At 38.7% G+C, this 25,734-nt stretch overlaps 1 protein-coding gene across 3 annotated transcripts in view; it reads right to left on the bottom strand.

The window, feature by feature from the left end:
- Positions 1 to 2,726: 2,726 nt before the first annotated feature.
- Positions 2,727 to 25,734, bottom strand: part of LOC116452849 (septin-2) — a 35,407-nt gene continuing 12,399 nt past the window's right edge. The window contains exons 6-14 of one of the 3 annotated variants that reach the window (XR_004243616.1): positions 25,062 to 25,196; positions 24,482 to 24,599; positions 19,792 to 19,893; positions 18,848 to 18,993; positions 17,739 to 17,822; positions 16,750 to 16,807; positions 10,091 to 10,184; positions 6,684 to 6,726; positions 2,727 to 3,512 (exon numbers count right to left, since the gene is read on the bottom strand). Coding sequence is in view for 2 of the 3 variants with exons in the window: in XM_032127653.1 (XP_031983544.1) it covers positions 10,116 to 10,184; positions 16,750 to 16,807; positions 17,739 to 17,822; positions 18,848 to 18,993; positions 19,792 to 19,893; positions 24,482 to 24,599; positions 25,062 to 25,196 (712 nt within the window). In the remaining variant the exon portion in view is untranslated. The remainder of the gene's footprint in view (positions 3,513 to 6,683; positions 6,727 to 10,090; positions 10,185 to 16,749; positions 16,808 to 17,738; positions 17,823 to 18,847; positions 18,994 to 19,791; positions 19,894 to 24,481; positions 24,600 to 25,061; positions 25,197 to 25,734) is intronic. The other 2 variants (XM_032127653.1, XM_032127652.1) reach the window with 2 other exon arrangements.

The following is a 25,734-nucleotide window of genomic DNA, read 5'->3' as shown; positions in this document are numbered from 1 at the left end:
GGGCAGGGCAGCGGGACCCGCCGGCAGGAGCACCGGAGCGATCCCCCCTCCAGCCCCGCCCCGTGCCAGCGGCTGGCGAACGCAGCCCTGGGCCGCGGTGATGTGCAGGAATAGTCCCCCCGCAGCCACCCGGACCCGGGCAGGCTACACCTCCCTGAAGGTTTAAACACTATAAAAGGCAGCAGTCCCTGCTCTCGAACAGAAAAACAGCGGCGAGAAGGAGGAATACAGTATTTTAAAAAAATACAAAACCCAAACACAAATGGAATAAATAGGAAATGTGTTTCCAGATTTAGCATCTCAAAATACAGTGGGAAGTCCTGAATCATACTGCAACCATGCTGTGTGGAGCAGGAATATGTGCTCCGTTCCCATTAAAAAAATTTAAAGAGGTTATATGGAAAGTTATTTTAGGTAAAAGCTGTCAGCATAACTCTTTAAGACAAGGCAAGAGAGAACTTAAATGAAAAGCAGCAGTTGCACATAACACGAGAACAGCTCATAGAAAACTCAACGGTAGAGAAGGAAGGAGAATGGGATGTGAAGACTAAGGACACCCAGATCCTTCCCCTGACTTCCATGGCTGCAGGGAGGGGTCATGCCTTCCCCATTTCAAGGACAGGCAAATTATCAGACTTGAAACTCTTCTGAATACAGGACAGGATAAACTTGGCAGGGTGATGGCTGCATAACTAAAGGGGACTGCCCTGCCTGGGAACAAATCTGACACCGATGCCACAATACCAACTTTTCAAATCCTTGTAGTCATCACAGCATTTACCTTGGCATTTCTTCCACCTTCTCAAATCAAAACATCCCTCATAACAAAACAAGAAGACACTTCCAAGGCACAGACATTTTAAAACCACATTAGCTCATCCCGAGTTCACTTTCAGCCATTGATTCAAAGCATAAGAAAAAAATAAATCAGGTAATTGTCAGCAAATTTCCTTGTTTTTAAATGCAAGAGAGCCACAGACCATTAGAGACTCTGCACCACAATTAAAGGCACCAACAAACCAATCAGCCTTTCATGAGTTGTTTTATATCTGCCACAGTGTTTTAAAACTAATGAAGGCTGAAAGGATTGCAGTCAAATGCTCTTTGATCCTGCTGAACAGTCATTAAAAAAGTTACATGTGGGCACTTTGTCCCAGTGCTGGAAAATGTCAGTCTGGAGAAGGCCAGGATGAAATTCAGAGAAAAGGACTTGTCTTCCAAGGCCCTGGCACTGCCAACACCTATGGGAGTTGAAATGCAAAGCCAGAAAGTAGGCTCTAGCCAGTGTCCTCTATCCAGAGAGCTCCACAATACAAAGACTTGGCTTAACAACTATATATTCTCCCAGTAAACTGTTAAGTATTTTAGCAAAACCAAGTTCAAATGTAACTGAAAACTAACATCAGTCAACATGAAAGAAGTGACAGAAAGCATAAAAAAAACCCCCTACATTGAAAGGAAAGTACTCACATATGGAATCAGCAGCTCTGCAAGCCCTTCTTGGACAATTATTGAAATATATCTCAAATTTTGAGCCAAAATGCTCCATCTGGAATCCACAAACCCAAAGAAAGTACAGACTATCAATTGGTACTCAGTATCCCCTAGTAAAAATCTTTTCACTGAGGCTTCCCAGACAAGAACTGTGACAGTGACTTTAGGCACCTTGCTTTAAAGAGAGAGAAAAAAACCCCTGTTTTTAATAAAATTAAAGACTAGATGCTTTTGATAGTCTGCTTCCCCATTGTCCTAGCTGGCTTAGAAAGATGAAGCTTTCATGCCACCTTTGCTCAGAGAGCTCATCTAGCTTGTAACTACCATCTCCAGCTGAAGTCTGGGCTTCTCAGGAGGGGTGTGGCTATCCTGACTTTCACAAGCACAAACGGACAGCACATCATTAACAGGCTTGCAAAATATGATACAAAATCCTGGAAGAAAAACAACAAGAAAGGTGCATATAACAGCAAACAAATCATGAAAGTTTGCCATTAAATCTCTCACCTCGGCCCTCTGGACAGACATGGTTAAATTCAAATCTTCATAAAAACAGTAGAAAATTTGTGTGAATGCAAATCTGTCACTCCATTTCTTCTTTCAACTTTGTTATAGCAGCCACTGAAGTAATAATGTAACGTCCATTTTATGCAATTCAACTCCAAACAAGCCAAATATGCATCCCTGTGATGCCAATCATCTGTGAATCCTGATTAAACACTCATTGCTAGACAGCAAAATTAGGCGTAATCATTACATGAAAGACACCTCAATCTAGGACAGAAGACAAAGTGTCTCAATCCCATATTTGGAAAGTAATTTACACTTGTGCATATATAAAACACACAAGACTACAAAAGCATGCAGAAGAGAGCTATAACTCAGCAATGACATAAAGGAAATAGCAACATTCATGAACTGAAGGTGTGTGATCAGATTTTCAAAGATATTCACCCACCTAAAGACATCAGTAGATGCCTAATGAACTTTGGAAAAAAAGCGGATGTGAAGTTTTGCTACCTAACTTATAGGTAAAACACTTTTAAAGCTGTTTTAAAATGAAATCAAAGCAGTTTGCAGGTAGACAAATTTTAGAAAACACCTTCATACCCCAGGGTAAACATCACAATTCCTCTGAATATGCACTGTGCACAACACCATTACAGCATTTCATACATTAGCTTGAAAAGGCAAAATAAAATAAAATAACAAAAAACACCCCAAAAAGAAAATCAACATTTTCCACATTCATACAATTTATTACAAAACTTCAATGAAAAGTAGTGCTATGGTATATATAAAAATTCAGTACATGCCATCGCTCAGCTGACAGATAGAAATGCCTGTGACAAATTTTTGCCATCAAAACTTGAGACCTGAAGCCAAACCTCCAGAGGCATCCACACAAGTTGTTGGTGTGTGGAGTGTTCATGGTGTGTTAAGGCACGGCGATTTAGAAAAGTCAGCTTTTTCGAATCACTGGTGAATCATGGGCGTTTTTGTACATTTTCTCATACATCACACAAATGCAAATCACCAGAGAAGAAGCTTCAAATGCAACAAAAGCACAGAGGAAGTTCTGAAAAATGGATATGATACATAATAACCTAAAATGGCAGGTGAAAGTTATAATACTGTGCAAACACACAAACGTTTACTGTAAACAGGCCACAAAGTCTTAGTATTAACCACGAAACCGTTCAGAACAACCTAGCAGATAAATGATTAATTCCTTAAACCCACCACAATGACTAGTCCACACAGTGTACTCTTGGCAGTTTCTGAATAAAAAGGTATAGGAAGGATAATAAAACCACATAGGTAAGTATGAAGACAGTGTTACCAAAAGAATCAAAAGAGATACACTATAAGTTGAATAACATTGAGTATATAAACCAAGCAGTTTTACAACACGATCTTCAGACTTTGTGTTTGTTTTAACGCAGGTCTTGGTCTGTGGCATCCAGCTTTTGGGCAAAGAAAAGAGAGCACCCATCCACTTAGAGAACCGTATGCTGCTGGGAACAAAAGTGGAAAACAGAGCATTAGAACGGACAAACTCTTGGCACTGTCAGAGCATTGGGGGCAGTTGGAGCCCCTCCGAGCAAAGCAGCATAATCCAGGGAATAGGGAGTTTCAGTTTCTGCATCACAGGGACCTGCATTACAACTAGATCAGCTGAGCAGTTTGGACCCAAATATTTATCACAAATGTCTAATAAGAGCTTATAAATGAGAACTTATTTTTAGCTACATAGTTTCTTAGGCACCTAAACCCCCCCTCAGCCTGCAAGAACACAAGCAGCCCTTACAGCTCCTCTCAACAGTCCTGCACACAACACATCGACCTTGGCCCGTTCTGTGAAGCATTATTGCTGCTGAGGGAAACAAACAACTCAGCTAAACAGGGCTAGCAGTAGGCAGCAAGTTCGACATCATACACCAACACTGCTAAGGTAAAGCAGGAAAGCAGACATTTTTTCAAGCATTCATACAGCACTGTCCCTGTGCCTGAAAAAGAAGGGATACTGGTCTGTAATTTCAAAAATAACTGTCAGTTTTGGGTATTTCTACAGTTACTTGCCAATCAAAAAGGCTGCTACAAAGAAAGCAGAATCCCAGCTTTCCCTGAAAGTTGGATCCTGCTTAAGAAGTTGCGTCCGATTTGGAACTCAGGGGAAACACCTCAAATTCTTCAGTCCCAAAAATACTCATTCCTGACAGAAAAAAATAGCTTAATCTAAATGCTCATCTGGATGGAAAAATAGAAACATCCTAAAAAACACCGTTGTGCCAACTTACTTGTAAAATACAGTGTAACACTCATCCAGACTACAGTGGGGTAAAGGAGCAACATGCTTTGCTCTTTGCCATTCTCATTGTGGGAATTCTGTTCAATACACAATTTCTTCTTATTTTAAGGAGCCCATCACCTCTAATAACAACTAAAACAAGCAAGCTAGCAATAAGGCTTTAAAGCTAGAGTCCATAAATTGCTAGGCAAATTAAATATTAAAATTCAAAATTAACCTCTTGTGCTACACTGCTACTTCAAATTTGAAAGAGAAACTTGATTTCTGCCAGTGCCTGCCCAACTCTAATCTGTTACAGAAGATACCTCAAGAAGAAACTGTAACTCATGTTTCAGACTCACAAAAGGACTGGAATTTCCAATAAACATGTCGGCTTGGGTTCTAAGCACAGCTGTGCACTAATGTTAGCAGCATTAGCTCCACGATACCCACATTTTATAAGCTCATAGAACACACTTGGGCAAAGTATGTTCGTGTAGTTCTAATGTGGATTCATCTCACCGCTCTTTCTTCCTCATCTCCTTGCAAGGCAGTATTTTATGATACAATTAGGTTGATACTACTCTTGACAAGTTTGACCTCCAGCTTTACTAGACCAGCCTTATAGTCCCCCATGCTCATTTCACGAACACACAGAGTTAACAAATGCCTCCATCTGCAATGTGAGTTCATACCATCATTTAACAAAGAGGGCATTTCTCCAGTGTGCCATTAAAACAGAACTCTCTCAGTAAGTAGCATAACTAGCAAGTACTGCATACACTTGCACCCTGATCATGTGGTCACATAGCTCAGAATCCTGTATTTGTAAAGATTTTGAAAACCTTGTAAAGGAAATGGGTTTGCCTCCCCCTCAGCTCTTCCAAGAACACCACTGCAATGCAGGGCGACTTGACACCTCTATGTGTTCACTTCTGAATTCCCAATGAGAGAAATTTGCTTTATAAGCAGCTGCACTTTCTCACCTCAGTTGTTTTTCTTCAAATAGCACTCATTTAATGTTATAACTACAGCCCTTTGTGTGTCCCTTCGTGAGCAAGAACTTTGAGAAATGGCATCTTTCCAAAAGGCAGAGGAGTACTGGATGATACCAGCGCCCTGCTGTAGGTTTTGACTCATTTTGTCACCACACCCCAAACATTTTGGTTTTCTGCTGTTTCAGTCACCCTCTGTTGACTTCACTGCTTCAAGTTTGCTCCCTTTCCTTTGCTACTCTGTAGCAAGACCTCATACTTCCCCACAGCAATCATCATCAGCTGAGTTCACAGTAAGTTACAAAACTGACCTTTGAACTGATTTCCAATGCTCATCAGTTAAATATGTTAATAGGGTTGATAACCACAGAAGCACATCTACATACCAGGATCTAAGCTTCAAAACTACCAGAAATGTTCCTCTGTTTCTTGGCAAAAAGTGGCCCTGACACATTTTCAGGTTCCCCATTATACCATACAATTTCCAGCTGAAGTCTGTTCTCTAAGGGTGAAAAAGCTTGTGCCAGCCCATCAATGCAGGATTTGCTGAACAACTCCAGAGTCAGAAGAGCTGAGGAGAGCTGGACACTGACAGCACTCTCCTGGTCTAGCTTCTAGCCAGAGAAACATCCACTGGCAGTGCCAGGCAGATGTTCCAAATACTACAAATTTGCCCAAGCTTCACATTCTCTAGGCTCTCAATTTCAGCTGCCAAAAAACTACATCATCATTTCTGCTGCCTCAAATGACATTTCTCATCAGATCAATTCAGTATTCAGCAGCATCATTTTAGAAGGCTGGTTGCTATGACAATGCTTTGTGTTGTTCTGTTAAATGATGTCAATTCATTGGTAGAAAGAAGAAGCTGTTTGGTGTCTTTAGCACTGTTCTTAGCAAGAACCAGAACAGTGTTAATGTGCTCAGGAGGCTTTAAAATACTTGTGGAAATCACAAGCTATACTAAAAGAATTTTCAACATGCTACAGATATTTTAAGTGCAAGATGCTTGGGTTTCTTTTTTGTCTGAATATACTTCCCTAACTATAACTACATTTCCAGATGGCTATATTAGCGTTCCACCGCCTGGCTTCTGTTACTGATTTGTCCCAGTATGATCTTGAAACTGAGTGAAGACAGACAAACCAGATTTGTTAGAATAGCAAGAGGAAAACAGATTGCAAAGAGATATGCTGTGAGAAACAGAGAAGCAAAGGGAAGAAACATCAACTAATAACCATTTCACTTGGTACAATTATTCCAGCTTTTCATAGTAATTGCTCATCTGAGATGGTAAAGTTCAGAAATTAGTAAATGTGCTGTTGGAGTTACTGCAGAGGCTTATTTCAAAAGCATTTCATATTTGAGCACCCAAATAAAACTAAACCTGTTTTAGGTTTTGGTACCTTACTCCACCCTTCCATCTTCCTCTTCAATCCTTTGTGTGAACTGTCAAATATAAGAACCAATAAGCTCCTACACTTTACAGCAGTATCTTGTGTTTTACAAGGGAAAAAAAAAATCTAAGGAAGATTAGTAAGGAGAGTATATCAAAAGTCAGGGTAAAAAATTGTTACTACTTATTCTAAGAATATCCTGGTGTCTAGCTGTGCTCTCATTGCCTGCTCCACCTGCACTGGTTGCACACAGAAGCTATTAAATGTTTAGAGGAAAGAGACAAAAGTGTAGCTCAACACACCTTTGTTAGGGCTGCACTCAAAAGATCTTAATCACCATCATCTGTTCTCACAGGCTTTTGTCAGAAACTGCAGCTGGAAACAGGAATGACCAGTGTGCCAAAATCATCTTCCTTTCCTACCTCTAACCCAGTCTCCACCAGCATTCATCTTCATTCCCTTTCAGGATTCTACTTCACAGCAAGAAATCTGTCCACCCTCTTTGGAAACCTTCATCTACGTCTAATCTTTGCCTTTGTCACTCCCCTTATTCTTCTCTTACCCCAGCCTTGAAAGAAAAGGAAACTGCTTGAAGTAAACTCTCCTTTTGCTCTTTCCATAAAACCTTTAAAGATGGCCCTATTCAAAAGGGATCAGGCAAACCAGACCTTCCAGTCATCCCATCGGTGCAGCAGTTTCTGGTAACACAGACTTGTCAGTCTTTTTGGCAAGGATTTGAATTTAGCACTTCTTAATCATTATGCAATGCTCCTCCCAGAACACTCCAAAGCATTCAACAATCTCCTCCCCACCCCAAAATACATCTGAAATCAGAAGTGGGTATTTCACATATTTGGATATTAACACATTTCATTACCCTACTGTTTATTCTCCAGCTCCTACCTATGAAAGTCTTCATACTATATCCCACTCCTCTTTTCCCAAAATACCTGAAAACATCTTTATATCTGTGCTTTATGTAGGGGAAAATATTTTAATGGACTTTTGAAGAAAACACAAAAAGTAGGTATGTATCCAAAATAAAAAGAGTGAAAATATTAATTTTTACATAAACTCTGTGTTTATAAAGTCACATATTTTTCTCAGCACAAAGTAAGGGTGCAAAAGAGCAATGGGAAGAGAGGCTGTGCTTTCAGTAGCACAGGTGATTCTTTAAAGTTCTTGTAAAACTAGAACCTGAGAGATGTTCAAGATAAACTCTGATAGAACAAAAAGATTAATACCAACTATATTTAAATTTGTTGGCAGTTTGGTTCTGTTAACCACTGTGTTAATTACAAGCTTCCTGGTTTCTCTAGAAATATTGAGTTCAATAAAATACATCGTGATGGGAATGGTGGAGGTTGAACTCATCACTCCTCCTAAGCTGCAAAGTCAGTTAACACGCATGAGAGAAACTTCCCTACGGCTAAGATCTGGATTAGGATTCCCTTCATTATGCTGCCAGAACCATACAACTGCATCTGCAGTTCTGACTGTGCATACTGGCCAACAAACTACACTAAAAATCAATCTATCTCTCACTCTCTCTCTCTCAAGGGTAACAAAACCCAAAGTTCAAAAGTCTTTCCTGAAAGCAACCTGTCAAACATGATTTCCACAGCAGCATCAGAAATGTATCTTAGCAAATTCCAAAATAACAGCAGGACCTCCATGTATGAGGATCTCATTCAAATCCTTCTCAAAATATCTCATCCATACTCAGTATTTCAGGCCAATAAACGTGACCTCAAGATTTAGTTCAAATCACAACAAGATCATGGGAACACTCAGTTAAATCTGCAAAGTCTCCTTAACACACAGAGTGGTCCAAGCTGCACTCCAGATTAGCAGTGTGAAGTATCTACAGAAGAACATTTCCCTTGGACACACATGAGCATGCTCAGAACTCTGTTTACTTACGTAGCCATGGCTGCAAATTCAGCCTGGGACAAACCATGCTCCAGTTCCTTTTTCTAAAGGCCATATCCAGTACTGCCAGAAGCTGTGAAACACAGGGGATCTGGGGCCATTTCTGGCTAACCATTAGTGGGAATACTACATCCCATTAGCCCTCAGATACTGATTTCAAAGCATTTAGGAACTGGAGAAAGAACTGTGAATATATTTGTACCCCTTGCCATCCTGTGCTCTGCCAGCAACTGTGGACAAGGTTAGGTTTATGGTGTTTTTTTCTTACTATCAGTTTTAAAGTGCCATGTAATTAAACATGATTTCTAACTCCTACAAAGAACTGAGCTCCTTAGCAAAAAACAGTAACAATAATTTACACTAAGAACACTTTCCTGCATCAAATAACCATTTCCACAAGTAGTCAGAATTTGACCATATGACAACAAAGTCACTGTGAAAACTTGGAACTTTCAATTCCAACTATAATATTTAACAATATTGAACAGGCTGCAAAATGACCAGCTCCTGTGCAGGGAATGAGAGCTTTCTGTCAGACACTGCTATCACATTCACCATGTGGTCAGCCTCAGTGTTTAGACTTCCAGCTCTGGGAAAACATATCAGTATGGAAGTTGGAAGACATGATGTGAAGACTCCTCTATCTACCACAGTTGAAACTGTGACAGTAAGAAACCTGAGACTGAGTTACTTATTTCCCCTTAAGTACTTCACTCAAAGATAACAGTGCACATACCAGTAAAACCATCAACTTCTGCTTAAGTGAGAATCCAGTGAATAAGTTTATTTCTTAATTATTTTTTTCTTCTTTTTATGTAAACAGGAAGACTGAAGGTTCAAATAAAGGCAACAAAAAATCTCCTTATTTTAGGCTTGGAATGTTGGCAGCTGACACAAGGTCATAAGGGATAACATAATCCATTTTATTCAAGCTTTACATTCCACAAGACCAGCAATCACAACTAGAATATTAAACTGAAGTATTAAGCAACAGGACTCCTCATATCCATCCATTTTTTGTTCTTGCGTTTAGAGGATGAATTCTACCAGAAGAAAGAATGAGTATGTGCTACACAAATTTTTTTCTTCACTCACTCTGATCCCCCCTAATACATCATACATATCATCACGGGAGTCTGTATTCAGCACACCTGACCAAAATTGTCTGGCTCTTTGAGAAAACTGTTGAAAACTCAGCAGCCTACATACCCCAAACCACTCTAACTTTTGTTTACATATCAAATTAACTTTCTGAGCAGCTTCTGCTAACAGAAGCAAAGCCTGATGATCCAAAAATAAGGCACTGAAGAGAAGGATTTACAGTTCTTAAAAAGGTAACATTGACATATACCTTTTCTAGTCTGCTCATGACATCACTTTTATTTCCTGTTAAGTACTGTAAATGCAAGTCCAAAGTGCAAACTTAACAACAATCACTGCCAAAATCTTATGTAAGAGGTGAAAACAAGTCAGAAAAGCAATACCTGATGCATCCAGACGTTAAGCACCTTAATCATCACCAGGCTTCATCCTCATTTGGGCTTGCATCTGGGCAATCATCTCCTGCATGCGGCGCAGCTGGAAGAGAAAGACACCCAAATGTTTACAACAATTTCATGAGAAGCCCAAAAATCCAGGAAACCTTAAAACTTTTTCTTCCATGGTAGGACACAGATCCTATTTTCATCTTCACAAACTGGAAACTTTCAGTAATTCACATAACTGAATACTTCGGTTTTTCCCATCTCATATTCTTCAATTCAGTCCATCTAACTTTCACAAAAGATTTGTAAGAATACTTATAATGAAAATTAAGCAACAGAATCCAAATCTTTTGAAGCCAGCTACGTTTGCAGACTTGTGAATCAGCATTTAATCCATAATAAGGAAAGCATGCACAGAGCTATACCTGAGTGAGCTAAAGCAGCTTTGTTCTGATACAGGTGCTCAAAGCACAGTATCATGTAGGAGCACTCATCCTGTGACTATCAGGGAACTCTGCACACTTTTAGAAGCACTAACAGCCAAACATGAAGACAAGATTTAAAAACTATTTCAAAAGAGAAATAGATGTTTATAAAATTTGGAAAGCCAGACTAAACATACTAAGCACCAATACTTTTTACATCTAAACAATGACTTTTCCTGGAAATAACTGTTTTCTTAAGGCATTTTCTTTTAACACTTAAAAGTTAGTTTCCATCTCATAAAAGGCCAGTTATATATAATGCTTTGTTGCTCGTTGTTTTTTCAAAAAAAAAAAATTAATTGGAACAAATGTTCTAAGAAAGAGGAAAGAACACTAATATAGATTTTCAAAGTATACATGCAAATACCTCTAATTTGCTTTACAAATGACTGGGTACTTCCTTCCAAATGCAGGTGGGGAAGCTCCACATACAGAACTACAAGTGCCCCATTTTACAAGGTGGAAAGGAAATACTCTGCTATTTCCATGCACATTGTATAACCTTTGAGTCCATCTCAAACCAGAGATCATGTAAAAACCTGAGGCTTGTATAGCAAGTTCTCTTTTTTTTTAAATTATGTAGAAAACTCCTTTCATTTATTTTCAGGGGGGAAACAAACTGAAAAAGCACTATGTCTAAACAATTATACTGTATTTTCATCCAGTCAGCCACATTAACTATTCTGATAGTCGCTACTCCACCAGGTTCAATACAAAAGAACCTGAGACAAATGCTTGAGTAAATGCACGTGGTGTTGAGCTGTTGTTTCGTTAAAAAAAAAACAAAACAAAAAAAACCACACCACCAAATGGAAAGAAAGAAACATCACAGAACAAAAAAAAATTAACTGCAGGTGCCTGTATCACTTTTCCTTGCCTGCTCTCAGATACATATTTAGGAAAGAGTAAAATACTGAAGATTAACTAAAGAGTAAAAAAGATTGCAGCACAGCCAGCAGTAACAGAGCTTGCCCAAAACTAGCTGGCTTATGTACTTATCCTCCTGCTGCAGCAGCACAGGGTTCAGGAGAGGCTAATTCAAGTTGCTGTGGCTGCTGCAGAGATGCCCTCTAACAAAAGGAGAGTCACGCAGGAACAGCATGAGATACAGCTAAGTCTGTGAGGATTATTATAAATCCATCAACATCTTTCTGCTAAATACTTAAAACAAAAAGCTTCTGATCAAGAAGATGGCATAACATTGCAGGAAGGAGGAAAAAAAAAGCAGAAAGTTCCCAAAATGAGTGTTGCATTGACTTCATGATACAAGAAAAAAGTAAGCTTCAAAGATCAACTTGTAAAATGTAAGACACCTGGTCCTTTGAATTGCCTCTCTGCAGATTTACCATCAGAATAAAACTAGCTTTTTGGAAGCTCTCCTACTTGAGCTTTCCCAAGAGCACTCCAAGCTGAGCCATGAAACATTCCCAAAATAGAAACCATTCAGTAATCACAGGGGGAAATGCTGCTGCACATGTATTACAGTGATTGCTCAAATGCAGAATTCTGCTAATAGCCAACATCATATTTTAAGACTTAAATATAGCATTGAGAATTGCATTTTCTTAACTGATAAAAATATGGCCATAGCAAAAAATAAATCAGATGCTGCGTATGACACAAATATAAGGTAGCACAAAAATCCCAGGATACCTACTCTGCTCTAATGTTAAGATTGTAAAAGATTTTCCTTTTCCATTCTCATGTGGTGTTTTTGAGACCTACTGGTGAAGTCTCATTCTTTTCCATTAAGTAAGTAATAGCAAGTTTCTGAAGCTATTTTAGAATAATTCAGCAGAAAAACTTGCAGGCAAGAGGTCCGTGAAAAAAACTAGGCACATTGCTGTAAAATGAAAAAAAGAGAATCAAGCTGTATTGTGCTCAAGTGGTAACCATGCCAGTCTCTTCAACAATTCCTCTTCGAGTAGAGGACAGGACACAAGAGCTGTTCTTCCACATTACAATACAAACCAAAACCAGCTCGTGTTCACCTTACTGGATCTACTGAATAGACAGAAAAAAACCTCTGCTCTTAATAAAGGCAAATGTAATTAAAAAATCACACCAAAGACTGAAATTGATGTCACGTCAACATCTGCGTTCCCTTAGCTGTTGGGGACTGCAAGCATCAAGGGCAGAAAATGACTTTGATCTTGCTCAGCAGCAAGTCCTCTCACTTGCAAGAGCAGCATTGATATATCTGTGTTCATCCCCTAAAGGACGGATGCTACAACATGACAGCATAGGGCCAAATGCACATAATGAAAAGGAAGCTAGCAAACAATGTTTGGAAATCTGTTAAAACAAATAATTCCTGTGAATTCTCAGATAACAAAAGGCAAAAGAATAAACGTAACCTTGGTATAAATGCCCCTTAGTTTACTTACGTCAGGTCTACAATTTAGTTCAAACTATCATGTAACTACTGCAGCAAAACAGAAAGGAAACAAACATTTAAAATGAGAGCTAAGGTTACAGAGCTAAAAGTGAACCATACATCTCTTGTTCATAGCTTCCATGCCCTTAACAGAAACCACAGACACACAGCTCTGCTGTACCTACAGGATTTCATCGCAATACCAACAAATACTATTCCTGTTTAAACAACGCGGATGGCTTCCCAGTGACCAGCATGCAGGTATCATAGGAGGAGAAATATTAAGAAACAAACAGCATTTACTTCCCACTGGTATGTTTCCCCTCTGCCAAGTCTGATTATTTCTGCCCATGCCTTTACATAAGAAAGGTGTAAGTGAAGAGGCTGCAAGAACAGGGCAAGATGGAAAACTGGAGACAGTGGATTTTTTCTAGTGAATGTTCCCATAAGAGTTCTTTTGATTAAAAATACCTCCAATACAAAAGAACAAAATAATTTTGTTAACTGAAGACAAGAAAAATACTCCTGATAAATTGGAAATGCAGCTACCATTGAGACAAATGTCTTCCATCGGACATGTTGACAAAGAGCAGAAGTCACTCTGACCACAGCCATTAGAGTACATGAGCAGTATGCACTGTTGGTTCAAAAACAGCTCAAAAGGACAAAAAAAAAAGCAATTACTCAAAAAAAGAAAAAAAGTTTTTACATTATAATTCCTCAGGGATTCCCAGTGCTAAGTGGTTATTAATGGTTTTCTTCTTCGGAAGTCTCCAGGAGTAAGACTGCACACTTCACAGGGCAAGGCTGAAGCATTCTGCCCCCTGCACCGGGCAGTAACATCCCACAAAACAAATTAAACTGCAGACCTGTTTTTATTTCCCTCAGGTCTGCAGGTCCTTCATCAGCAGTCATGCTGTCCCTTCCCATAAAAGTTTTCCCCTTACCTTTCAAAACAATGCTTTCCCAAACCCCAGCAGCAGCAGGCATTACCTGCACACATTGGTCACGTCCTCACTCCCCATGGGGCCACCGCTGGCCCCCAGCCTGGCAGCCCCCACACTTCTGCTCCCCCCTCCTGACTCCCACACTAACCCAGGGCTCTTTATCGCATCTGCCAAAGGATTACACACGTTCAGAAAATGGAAGGACAGAGAGAAAACAATTTCAACATTGTTTCATTCTACTATATACAGCCCATTGCTGACCAACTCCACTGAAAACAGCGGCGTGGCGGGTTTCGCCCGAAGTCTCAGGGTAGCTCACTAGAAAAACCAGAGGAATTTATTCCTTGCTGTTTTCATGTAATCACAGCCCTAACATTTTTCTGAAAGTACTACCTCTCAAAACTTTGAAAGGTTTTTATTAACAAGACATTTTCAGAGTAGGAGAAATACGGCACAAAACTACAAACTAAGTTTGTGTCCACTTACACTACAACATCAAAATAATCTGTTCTGCATCATATTTACAGAAAGGAACAAGAATATCTTTATGCCTATTTTCATTTTCCAGCTCTTAGAAACAGGTCATCACTTGCAAATGAGCAAAAGCACAACCAGACTAAGCAGTAAATCCAAAATGACAGATTAGCAATTCCAAATTGGCTGAAGTGGGGACCACATCCTTTGGCATAATAAAAGACCATTTAGCAAAAGTGATGCCTTGATAAAGATGATCCTGGCACTAGTTCAAGCATTCATTCCTTCCAAGGTTATATAAACCTCACAAAACTGTAAATAGAACATCAAGCACCGTTACTGATGGGAATGCAGAACAGGAGGGGAAATGGATATTTGTTTTCTCTGTGAAGGCCATGGAATGCAAGCCCATTTCCTCTGTGCCTCTTTCCTCCACAGATTTTTCCCAGTCTGAACCTTAGGGATGATTTGGAGATGAAGGGACTTCATACCAGCTTATCTACAGAAGATTCAGCAAAGCCTCTTGATCTCTTTGGAACAATAGAATGCAGAAGTTAAAAATGTATTTGTTTTTTCAAGTTCTAACCTAATCCCCTTCAACTTCAGCAGCAATTATTCAGAGATGATTAGCCCCAGAGGAAACTTTCAAAGACTGTCCCCTGAGAAATTCAAAATTTCATTCCTTTAGCCATGTTATATAAAAGGCACATTACATATTTATATACTGGTCTATTTTGATCACTCTGTGTCAATGCATAAATAGACATTATATATATATATATATGTAATGTGCCTGTCATATCAACAATTTCCAGGGAAAATATTTATAGGAGACTTTTTTCAGACATAAGTCTTAAAACAAGTAGTTCTACAAGGGTACCCAAGATTCTACTTAACTACTAGGCATGTACAATTTACATAGTTCAAATAACAGGAGAAACAGTTATGACTTAGAGAATTTAAGTCTACTTGTCTGCTTGGAAGCATTAAGGAAAAAAAAGAAAAACAAAAACCATTTTCAAAAAATGCTCTTGACATTTTCCAAGTGTCCAGTACTGCTGGCTATCAGCTGATGGGCTACTGCTCCTTTGCACGTGCCCCAGTAAATGGGAGGCAGCTAATTTGTGTACAGAACTTGCAGAAGCTCCACTCTTGTATGTGCACAGCCATCAAGTGTGCTTATGCTGCTGAAATGAAGTTATATAGTGATAAATATGCAGCTCACTCAATCTCCAGTAATTCATATTATTAACTACTAATTATGGTGATAATCAGCTGCTTCTGCATTTCCTCTTCGGAAAATTTTTTGCTATTTATATCAACATTCCAGGGTTAGCCAATATCTAACCAGGGTGAGCTATTTTTAAATATGGATGCTATAAGGGAAAAAGGAAATGCACAGACCAACATAAATTTCAAAAATTTCCATGTATGGGAGTCAATCTTCCACCTCAGAAATACACAAAACTGCTTGTAGTTTTGGATTTCTTATTCCAAATCACTGCACATGTGCAATGATCCTTCCAATCATGCTTTCCTGCAGTTATGGACATGGATCCAAGCTGAACTGGATAAAAGAAGGATAAAGAGAAAAAGCCCCACTATCTTACAATTGGCAGCAAGTCTTCAGTTTTCCCACTGCAAGTAGTAAAAGCACTGGCAGCATACTGCTAGAATTTAAATTGCCAGGCTAAAAATTTCTGAGTCTTTACAACTTGAACATAAAAATTCCAAGTTAAAAGGCCTAGCAATAACTTGGAAACAGAGTGAGAAATCAGAGTTTGAAAACACCAAATCCATAAATTGACAGGTGCAACAAAAATACTATGATTTAAGTCAAGGTTAAGATGAAAAAACATATGTATTACCTATATTATGGGATTTTTAAGACTCAAAAGCCTATTTCTACTCCATAACCACAAGAGATAAAAATAAATTTACTGGTAACATGCTTGCAGTAAGCACAAGCACATCTGAAATGACATTAGACTGTCAGTCTATCCCACCACTGTATGCTTAAGGCAGCATATGTAGCTGACAAACATAAATTGATTTCAATACTTAAAATAGCAAATATCCTTATGGAAAATTAGCACCCAAACGGGAAGTGATAAACATTCTGCCCACAAACAAGAGTGCACACACTACTTCTCATCCACAGTGCAAGTGACTATAAACAAAACACTAAGGGCAACTTGTATGCTCAGGTTAGGTCTGTCATTTTGCACAACTCCAATCCCACCTGCCATAGGCAGTAGCTGATGCAGAAAACTGAAATTGGAACATATCACCTTATAATAAAGAACAAGTCAGAAAACTGAAAATGGAACATTATCATGTTATATTAAAGAACAAGTTTTAGAAAGTCCCTCTTACCTCAGCCTCTTTCTGCTGGAGGATTCGATCCTTGTCTACCACTTCCTCTTCAACAGGCCTATTGAAGAAAAGAAGGCATTGATAGTATAAAATATAGAAGTAAAAATCTCCAAGAACAGATTCAAGACTTGTATTTTAATTAATATAACATTAACAAAGTCTACATGCTTCCACACAGGGGAAATTAGGACATTTTTAAAATCATACTTCCCTTTTGTAAAAGGCCATCTTTACCTCACAGACTTCTGCTATTCACTGTCCATTTCTTAAACTTTGATTTCTTTACTGCTATATGGATCTTTAATGAAGAGATTTCCTCCACTATCTATTCACGGTACAAAAATCAACCACTAAAAAGCTGTGTAGGCTATTTCCTATTTCCTTCCTTCTTTAACATCAAAATGATTTGCTGAATACTTAAAGAACAAGTGGAGTGTGGACAAGAGCAAGTTGCTATCCAAAAAGATGCAGCAAAGGTAGATGTGGATTTTTTGCATTAAGTTGCCAAGGACAACCTTGCCAAGAATTAAAAAAGAGATAATAAACTCCCTAAAAACACATAAATTATCAGAGAAGATTGTTTGGTCTAAACTTCTCTCTTTAGCTATATATGAAGGAGCAAGAGAAGAAACACCTCCCTAAGCAGATAGACTGGGGGCTGTTTAAATGTGCCCACTAGTGTTCATTTTCTCCAAGCAGACATCATTGTGTAAAACCTATTTTGTTCGCAGGCATCTTCTTTCTGCAGATTCCAATTAAAAGCACAGAGAAAAGGAAATGGATACAGAACACACAGCTGTTTATAAGCACAGCACTTCGCTATATATTAGTCCTCTTCAAGTACAGCATTTCATACAAATTTCAGAATTCCATAGATTGAAATCTCATCAGAAATAATTGTTTACAGGTGGGATTAGTTAGGAGGAAGAGCAAGTCCCATGCCAGTGGGGAATGAGGAGCAGCAGAGCCCAGGGGCAGCCCACACTTACTTGCCAGTGCGTTTTAGCCTCTCGGAACGGAAGTTCTCGTAGTGCAAGTCTTGGGTCACCTCCTGCAGGTCCTGCATGTGCGTTCTAGAACATGCAAAGGGCTATTAAACACTCCGTCATTCTCAGCAAAGCAAAGAAAAACACCCTTTTATCCTCTGTTTCTGTTTTATCTAATGGATCTATTTACCAGAAAAGTAAATCCTTACAGACCAAGGCAGTCAGAAAGCCAACCAGAACTCTGCTTTCAAGTTCATTGATCTTTAATTCATTCCTAAGTGCCCCCATCAATACTATTCAAAGACCCAAAATATGCTGTCCTCCTCTTGATCATTAATTACTCCAGACAAGTTGTTCATACCAGTTTTTGCAGTGTTAAGAATCTTCCAAAGACAGTTATTCAGAAAGATACTTTAACTCCTAAAGTATTTTATTACTCTTAAGTGCTGTCAAATATAATTTGTAACTGGGAACTAGGTGGAGCTGCTTGGCTCGCACAACAGCTGACACTGCTTAACTATTTCCAATTGCCAAAAAAAATAAAAAAGGAAAACCCACTTGCTCCCAATGCCCAGCAGAGGGCAATCCCTGCCCGGTGCAAACTGAATTTGGAATGACACAACGGAATTAATTTCCAACAATAGCAAACCATCGTTTTTTAAAAATCACTTAAAACCATTTACGCAGGCAGAATATCCGTATCGGCTAAAATCATAACGGGGTGGGGTATCATATTTAACAAAGGATTTCCCATACTGCCAAGAAAATTGCCCTTTGCTTTTAGAATACCCTTCACTTTGAAGAGTATTTTAAAAGCCTCTCTGCCCCACCAGCTGCGCCATAACAAAACTTCAGTTGGTATGTAAAGCCATCAAATCAGTTCACTTAAGACATAAAACCATCACACATATCTGGCAACATAAAATATAGAAAATATTCTGAATTCAGAGATCAGAGGATACAGCAGGAAAACAAGCTGCAGGGGACTAAAATGTCACTCTACACTGCCATCAGGGCTAGTTTTAAATTAAGGAATTAACACTGCTATAGGTCTTTAGTCATTGTGGCAGTTACGTCACCACAGGAGATGGGATCATTTTACCATTACTCACACCAGCATTGTGCGCAGCTTGAGGAAATCATTGTGCTCTGGATTTTCAACTTCAACAACTCCCCAGGGATACAGGCGGCCTCTGATTTTTTTCCCCTTCACCTCAATAAGTTGATTGGATCCAATAACAGCGAAGGGAATGCTAGCCTAGTTGAGACAGAAAAAACAAGTTACTGTTTTGATTTTTGGCTGGTTAGTTTTTGTATTTTGCTTTGTCTTTCTTTTAAAGAAAGGACAAAGATTCAAGTAACAGGCAGGAGGGGGGGAAAGAAATGTTGACAAACACTCTACTAAAATCCTTTCACATCAGAAAACCAACAAATCCCATTCTAGACAATGCAACCTCTCCTTATGAGCACCTGTAGCTTTGTTAGTATCAGTTTGTATGAACAGAGGCACAGAAGGAAATGACGTTTCATTTTAGGAACACTTGACTGTTGTTCAAGTACAGTTTGGGCATAATATGTCATCTGACATAATATCATGCATGGAGAACAGCCAACAGAAACATACTTCAGATACAGAGTGAAGTACTTAGAAAGAGAATTTCAGACACATTCTTCAAACACCTTTGCAAGCACAAAGAGGAAATTACTTGATTATCTGCTTTAACAAGAGGCAAGTTGTTAATTAGTACTGCAACCATAACACACACAATCTCTCTCCTTGCTTGCATGTTACAATGTTTGAGTCAAAAAACAGACTGCAAATAGTAGTTCATGTTTAACAGTTGTTTACACATAAAAGAGAAAAGAAGAGAAAGTAGTGACACACTACACTTGGAATTCTGAAGCAGAGACTGGACTAAAAAGGATTATAATGCAGAGTCAACGTACGAAGGAAACTGAAATTTTCAATACATTGTAAAAGTAATAAAGTACCCTTCGGCATATTGTAGAGTGAAGAACTACAGCAGCAAAATGATAAACTAGGAGTGAAACTTGCCTTTAAAACTCTAGTTTGTTCTTTAAACTCCTCATCTTCATCAGAATCTGCATCAGGGAGCTGATAAATCCTAATGCCATGTTCAGAAATCTCATCCAGAACCTGAAAGTTTGCAAAAAAGAAGCAGTAATACTCTTATTTCATTGAAGAGGTATTCAGTTAAAAATACATAAAATTGATTTACTAGTCTGTCACCAATATTCACTTGACTCAGTGTCCAAACTGCAAAATAACATAGGCTTGAAGATTTTTTTAAAAGGCACAGAAGATAAATGTATTTTCAGAAAACATAGCAAGTAAATCATTAAAAAGTGCCAGAAGATTTACAAGGCAAATACAGAAGCAAAGTGAGGTTAATATGAAAAAAAGAGTAAAAGTAACAAGAAGGAATTCATTAGTTACAGCATCAAAACCATTCACCCCATGTCAAACTACATTTCTGTGCATTTGATATGTTCAAAAATTTAGAAGACAGTGCCTATTGCCTCTTGAATCAAAAAAGATAAAAGCTTATTATCCACTTAAACTGCAGAAAGTCCTTAAAAATCCGCTGAGAAAAATACCCTGTTCTTGAACAGTTTTCTTTGTCATTAATGTCTGAGGTTAACATAAAAAATACAGTATCTGTATTCCTGGGCACATTCTTTTCCTAATGAAATCACTGCAGGGGTGAGCAGCCAGCATAACTCCAGGCCTTTGGCAGTTTCCAAAGGTGGCACAAGTCAACCCTTTTTTCAAAACCAAAGAGAATGTTTCTGCTGCCATACTATTGAATATACTTAAGTCAGCTCTTGTCACAGCATCAAATGCACTGACAAGAGTTACTTTCAGTAAAGGAAGTGTGGTGGTATAAAAACAGCATGAAGAATGCTGAGATTCCACAATGACTCTCTCCAAAGGGATCTCGGATGTTTCAGCAGAAAAGAGAAACTGTGCAAACTTCCTAGAGCAGCAACTGTAACCCTACAAACAGCACCTGAACCAAGCAGCTGCGCTGCTGAATGAACTCTCAGCACAGACAAAGCTTGGGCAAATTCACAGAGGGTTTTGAAGTAATTGTAAAAATATTCAGAAGAGCCTGTGTAAGGACTTGTGATGGCATTACTACGTATACAACTGGAGATTAACTTGGTAGCACAAAAAAAAATAGACTTCAAATAGAGAGGTCTTAATGAGCCTTCCATGAGTATTGTTGGCTTCCTCGATCCTCTGTCATCATGGCAACCAACAGCTACAGTATAAATGAAAATTGTCCAACCAGAACTTGGTTATTAAACAGGTGTTTAAAAGAAAACAATTCTCCAGACCATAAGCAGAGGAAAGAACCATGTATGAGCCACAGCTGTTCCCCTGACAATGTTTTCCTGCCAGGTATATAAACATCCCCCGCACTCACACACTGAATAAAAGTACTGTGAGCCCCCACCTACACAGAGAGCAATACTTCATAAAGAGAAAAGAAATTTGCGAATAAGTGTTGCCAATAAGCATTTAATACATTCACACAATGACATTTAAATCAATGCATGTTGTTACTGTTTTGCAAAACGGAAGAGACCTGAACTGTCACCAAATGACAGTAAAGGATGCACAGCTGGGATGGGTGGGGCAGCGCTGCAGTTCGATGCCTTTAAGTAGTTGCATAAAACAAGAAAGCACATTTAACCTGGCTGAGATTTTCAAGATAAAATGCAAGTGGAACAATAACGGGAAAGCCGACAGCAAGGGGTGCTAGAATAATATATTACAGCTGTTAAACCTAGTGCTTTCCTGAAAGGAAAAAGAATTGCAATAAAAACAAACTGTATTTTATGCTCCTAACAATGAAACAGCATTTTGCTTCTTCAAATCTGAATTTTATTGGCCTCAGAGGATTCTGTGTTCCTAAAGATTAGCCTTCCCATGGGAAATTAAAAAAAAAAGTCAAAATACTAGCTCCCCTCTCATGAAGTCATTCCTTTGAGCATGTTTCCTTAGCAGCCTTGCATGGCACAGCTTGTGAAAATGTCTTGCATTTCTTCCCACTCAAGAGTTTTAAAAAATAACTTTGAATTCCAGAAAGCCCAAACAGGAATTACTCCAAGCTGGGTTTCCTTTGCAAGCACCACAAGCTAATCTTGCTGCTTAGTCCATAGCGGCAAAACAAAAACATTTTACTTCAGATTGACGGCCAAATGGCAGAAACATCTAAAAAAAGTAGGACTTCAAGCTGCGTCAGCAAAGCAGGACTTTGATTCCTACTCTTGATTAGAGACTCTGTTGGCCAAGATGCTTTGAGTTAAAACAATATACAGTAGCTTTGATTTTCAAAGCTTTGGAAGCACATTATACATTTCACTTAATATAAACTCAGTTTGCAGACTGACCTTTGCCTGCAGTATAAAAATAATGCAAACTTGTTTACCTGCTTCCTAACCACTCCCTCGGACTACAGATGCCTTTTATCTTATTGTACTTAGCCAGTGTATAAATGTGGTGTCCATATGTCAAGACTGTTTTAAAGATTAGTTAGTTAAAAGTTTGTTAAATTCCCAGTGAATTATATTTTTAAATAATTAATGTACCACTTAAATGCCTCTTTCAATTCTTTCAACATCATTCTTCTCCCAAATGCTGAACCAAAAAGTAAGCAACTATGAATACTGAGCCTGAAGTACACTGCTGAAAGGGTAAATACAGGGGATTTTATAAAAAGTAGCAGCTCCACAAACAATGTGAGATATAAATCTTTCACCAAGTCAGTACAGTAACAGAAAAGGAATAGCAATAAAACCTGCACCATCAGCCACATTTTTGCTTTATTATTTCCCTATGAGTTCTTTCAATTTGCATGCAGTGCACCTGTCATTACCTTACAGTATTTGTGGAGGAACAAAATTAAAAGCTCAAGAGCCTGGACAGAATTTCTTCCAGCAAGATCTAAACGCCCTTCTTGTCTCAATGAACAAACTTTTTTTTTATTTCTTTCCTCCTTTCACCTGGTTCACCATAAAGCTGCTCATTTCTATACAAATATCTCTTCCCCTCTTCAGTGGATGTTTGTCTGCATTGCAGACAAGGTTCATACAATCACTGTCCCCGCTTTCAACCTCCTCAGCTACAAAGGATTCATTCCATTTCTTGGGCAAGTTTTCTTACATCACTGAGCTTTATAAAACACAGCAGCAATGCCAGCGGTACCTCACTCTGTCGAACTGTAGTTCTTCACATGCCCACACAAACCATGGCCACACCTGTCACTGTGGCGCTGGTTCACACAAAAGAGCCCCAAACAAATCCTCTGCATTTAGGTGCAGTTCAGCTAATGTGCTGCTCTGCCAGCATCATTTTATCTATACTATTTTCCCAGTTAAATAAAACTGTAGTCCCTCTTCAAGAAAATTGAAAAATACTCCCAACACAAACACCCTTGGAATAAAGATCCAATAACCATCCTAAAGGCTTACAGGAAGTCACAGGATCACAATTAAAACAACTGTCATGCCCTGTATGAAAACGTAATATAAAAGATACCTTACCATGAAAAGGTTTACTCTGGTGTAAAATACAGACTGCATTTTAGAAGTACTAATTATCTCTACATTACTCAAGTCATTACATTCGTAAAAATTCACAGGCTTTGTAGGGTTCAAACCCCTTAAGACTTTACAAATTATTGTACTTGTTTTGAGTCAATTGAACCTGACAAAGCTTGTGATCTCAATAAATTTTAGTGGGTCACCTCTAAGCATACACAATACAATCACACCACCTACCCATTCCTTTAAGAAGGTGCATGAAGCCATTCTCAGTCAAAGAAGATAAACCAGAACAGATTAAATATTTACATTCATTGCCCAGATGATGCGATAAAACGGAAATTCAATTTAAGGTTAAAGACTTGTATAACCACAAATATTGACGTTATTCCATTTAATTCACTACAGTGTCATATTTGCCAAAAGCTGGGCTGTCTTGGAAAGGTTTGTCAAAAAACAAAATTTCAAGATGCTGAGGAAACCTTCCAAAGCAAAAGAAAGATTTTAGTACCACTGTCTGGAAAGACAGACAGTCTCCACTCCAACCCTGAGTATGTCCTGGTGTTTCAGATGAACAGATAACCCAGGAGGAAAAATGTTCACACAATGACATGCATTTATCCATAACAACGGAGCTACAAAAGCATCCTGCTCATATATTAACCCAACTGTCCTGTCTCTGTACTAGTGTTTTAGTTTGTATCATGGGTGCACTAATTTAATAAGTTTCCAACCACATTTTGCTACAAACCATGCAGCAGAGTGCACAACCCAAGCACCTTTTGGATGAAACTGCACATATGCCCTCAGAACACACCTAATGCACTCCCAGCACTAATGGGCACTCAGGTCACTGCTCTATGAGAGCCAGTCTGAAACATCTCCACTTCTTCTTTCAGGATTGCCTGAACCCTTGTTACAGACCGTGTTGCTCAAAACCTGCCCTACTGGGTGCACTGCTTGCTAAGATACATGAAGCCAGTTAACAGACACATCTTAGCAAGTGGAACTGGTAGAGCACATCAGACTTCAATGAAGATTTCCCATCTCACACTTCCCGAAGATTAGGTCCTTGGCCAATATCATTCACCCCTCTTCAGTTTGAAATTACTTATATTTGGCTTTTATATTGTATGGGTTGCTCTGTTCTCATGACCAAGTGTTAGACCTACTCTTCTCTTCAGCCTCTCCCTCTCCTTCAGCGTCAGGGTGTCAGCCTTGGCAATCACAGGGACAATGTTCACTTTTCCATGAAGAGCCTTCATGAACTCTACATCTAATGGCTTCAGTCTGCCAACAAGCAGGAAAAAGAAAAAAAAAGATTTAAAATAGGCATGGGGTCTTGTGTTGTTTGTTTTTTAACAGACCAAATGTATTAAAAATTATTTATTTCAAGTGTCCACATAAACAATATTTTCATAATAAATTAAGTCAGCTTAATGCCCTTGCTTATTAACTTGGTTGTGTAAAGTTTAAGTTGTAATTAAAATTGTCACTATACAATTAATTGGATATTAAAAACACTTATGTTTCTGGGTGATAAACAATGCAGTATTGACTACCTCAAAACAATATTAAATGCCAAAAAGGGGACAAGGTAAAGGAGAGCATTAATCCCCAAAGACTGCTTTAATTGCACGAGCTGACAGGTTGGGAAGTAACTCAATTAATATTACTGCTAAGTTACCAGTTCAAGTAATGAACAGACAAGGTACAACACCCTAAAATAAAGCAGCTCAAGTTTTTGCTTACCCATGCCCAAAAGGAGAGATGAAGTAAAAGCAGCAGTGGACTCTGTTGTCTATGATGTGGCGCCTGTTCAGACCACTCTCATCATGTAGGTATCGCTCAAACTGGTTGTCAATGTAGTGGATAATTGTTTTGAAGCTGCGGTATGGGAGGGGGGAGAAAGAGAGGCATCTCACATCAGCTTTAAGTAATAAGGAAAGAATCACGAAAAGATAAGAACAGGACAAACACACTTTTATTAAAAACATTACTGTTACAAAAAATTCAACTTCCTAGCATTTTATCTAGTACTGAGGAAAAATATTTTGATAATGCAAAAGGGTGTTTTCATAACAACCACTAAGTGTCAACTTATGCCTAGAGCCAATTTCAAGTGTTATTCTGTTCACTGAATAAAAAGTTCAAGTGCAAGCTCAGAAAAAACGACTCTATGCTGAGACAACACAGGAATAGAAGATTGAGGATTTTTCTGCCTTTTTTTCTGGGGGTAGGGGGCTGAAGATGTTTTTAAACTAGTTGACAAATGACATAGCCTAGATATCCTCTTGATTTACAACCCTGAACCTAGAGCCAAGTTCCTATAGTTACCTCCGAAAATTCTGGTATTCTAGTCTGTTTGAATTAAATACAAATACATTTGCAAGTCATGCACTCAAGCATCACATGATTTATTAAG

This window comes from Corvus moneduloides, chromosome 18 (assembly GCF_009650955.1).
Source record: "Corvus moneduloides isolate bCorMon1 chromosome 18, bCorMon1.pri, whole genome shotgun sequence".
NCBI lineage: Eukaryota > Metazoa > Chordata > Aves > Passeriformes > Corvidae > Corvus > Corvus moneduloides.
This window is presented reverse-complemented; position numbering and strand designations above follow the sequence as displayed.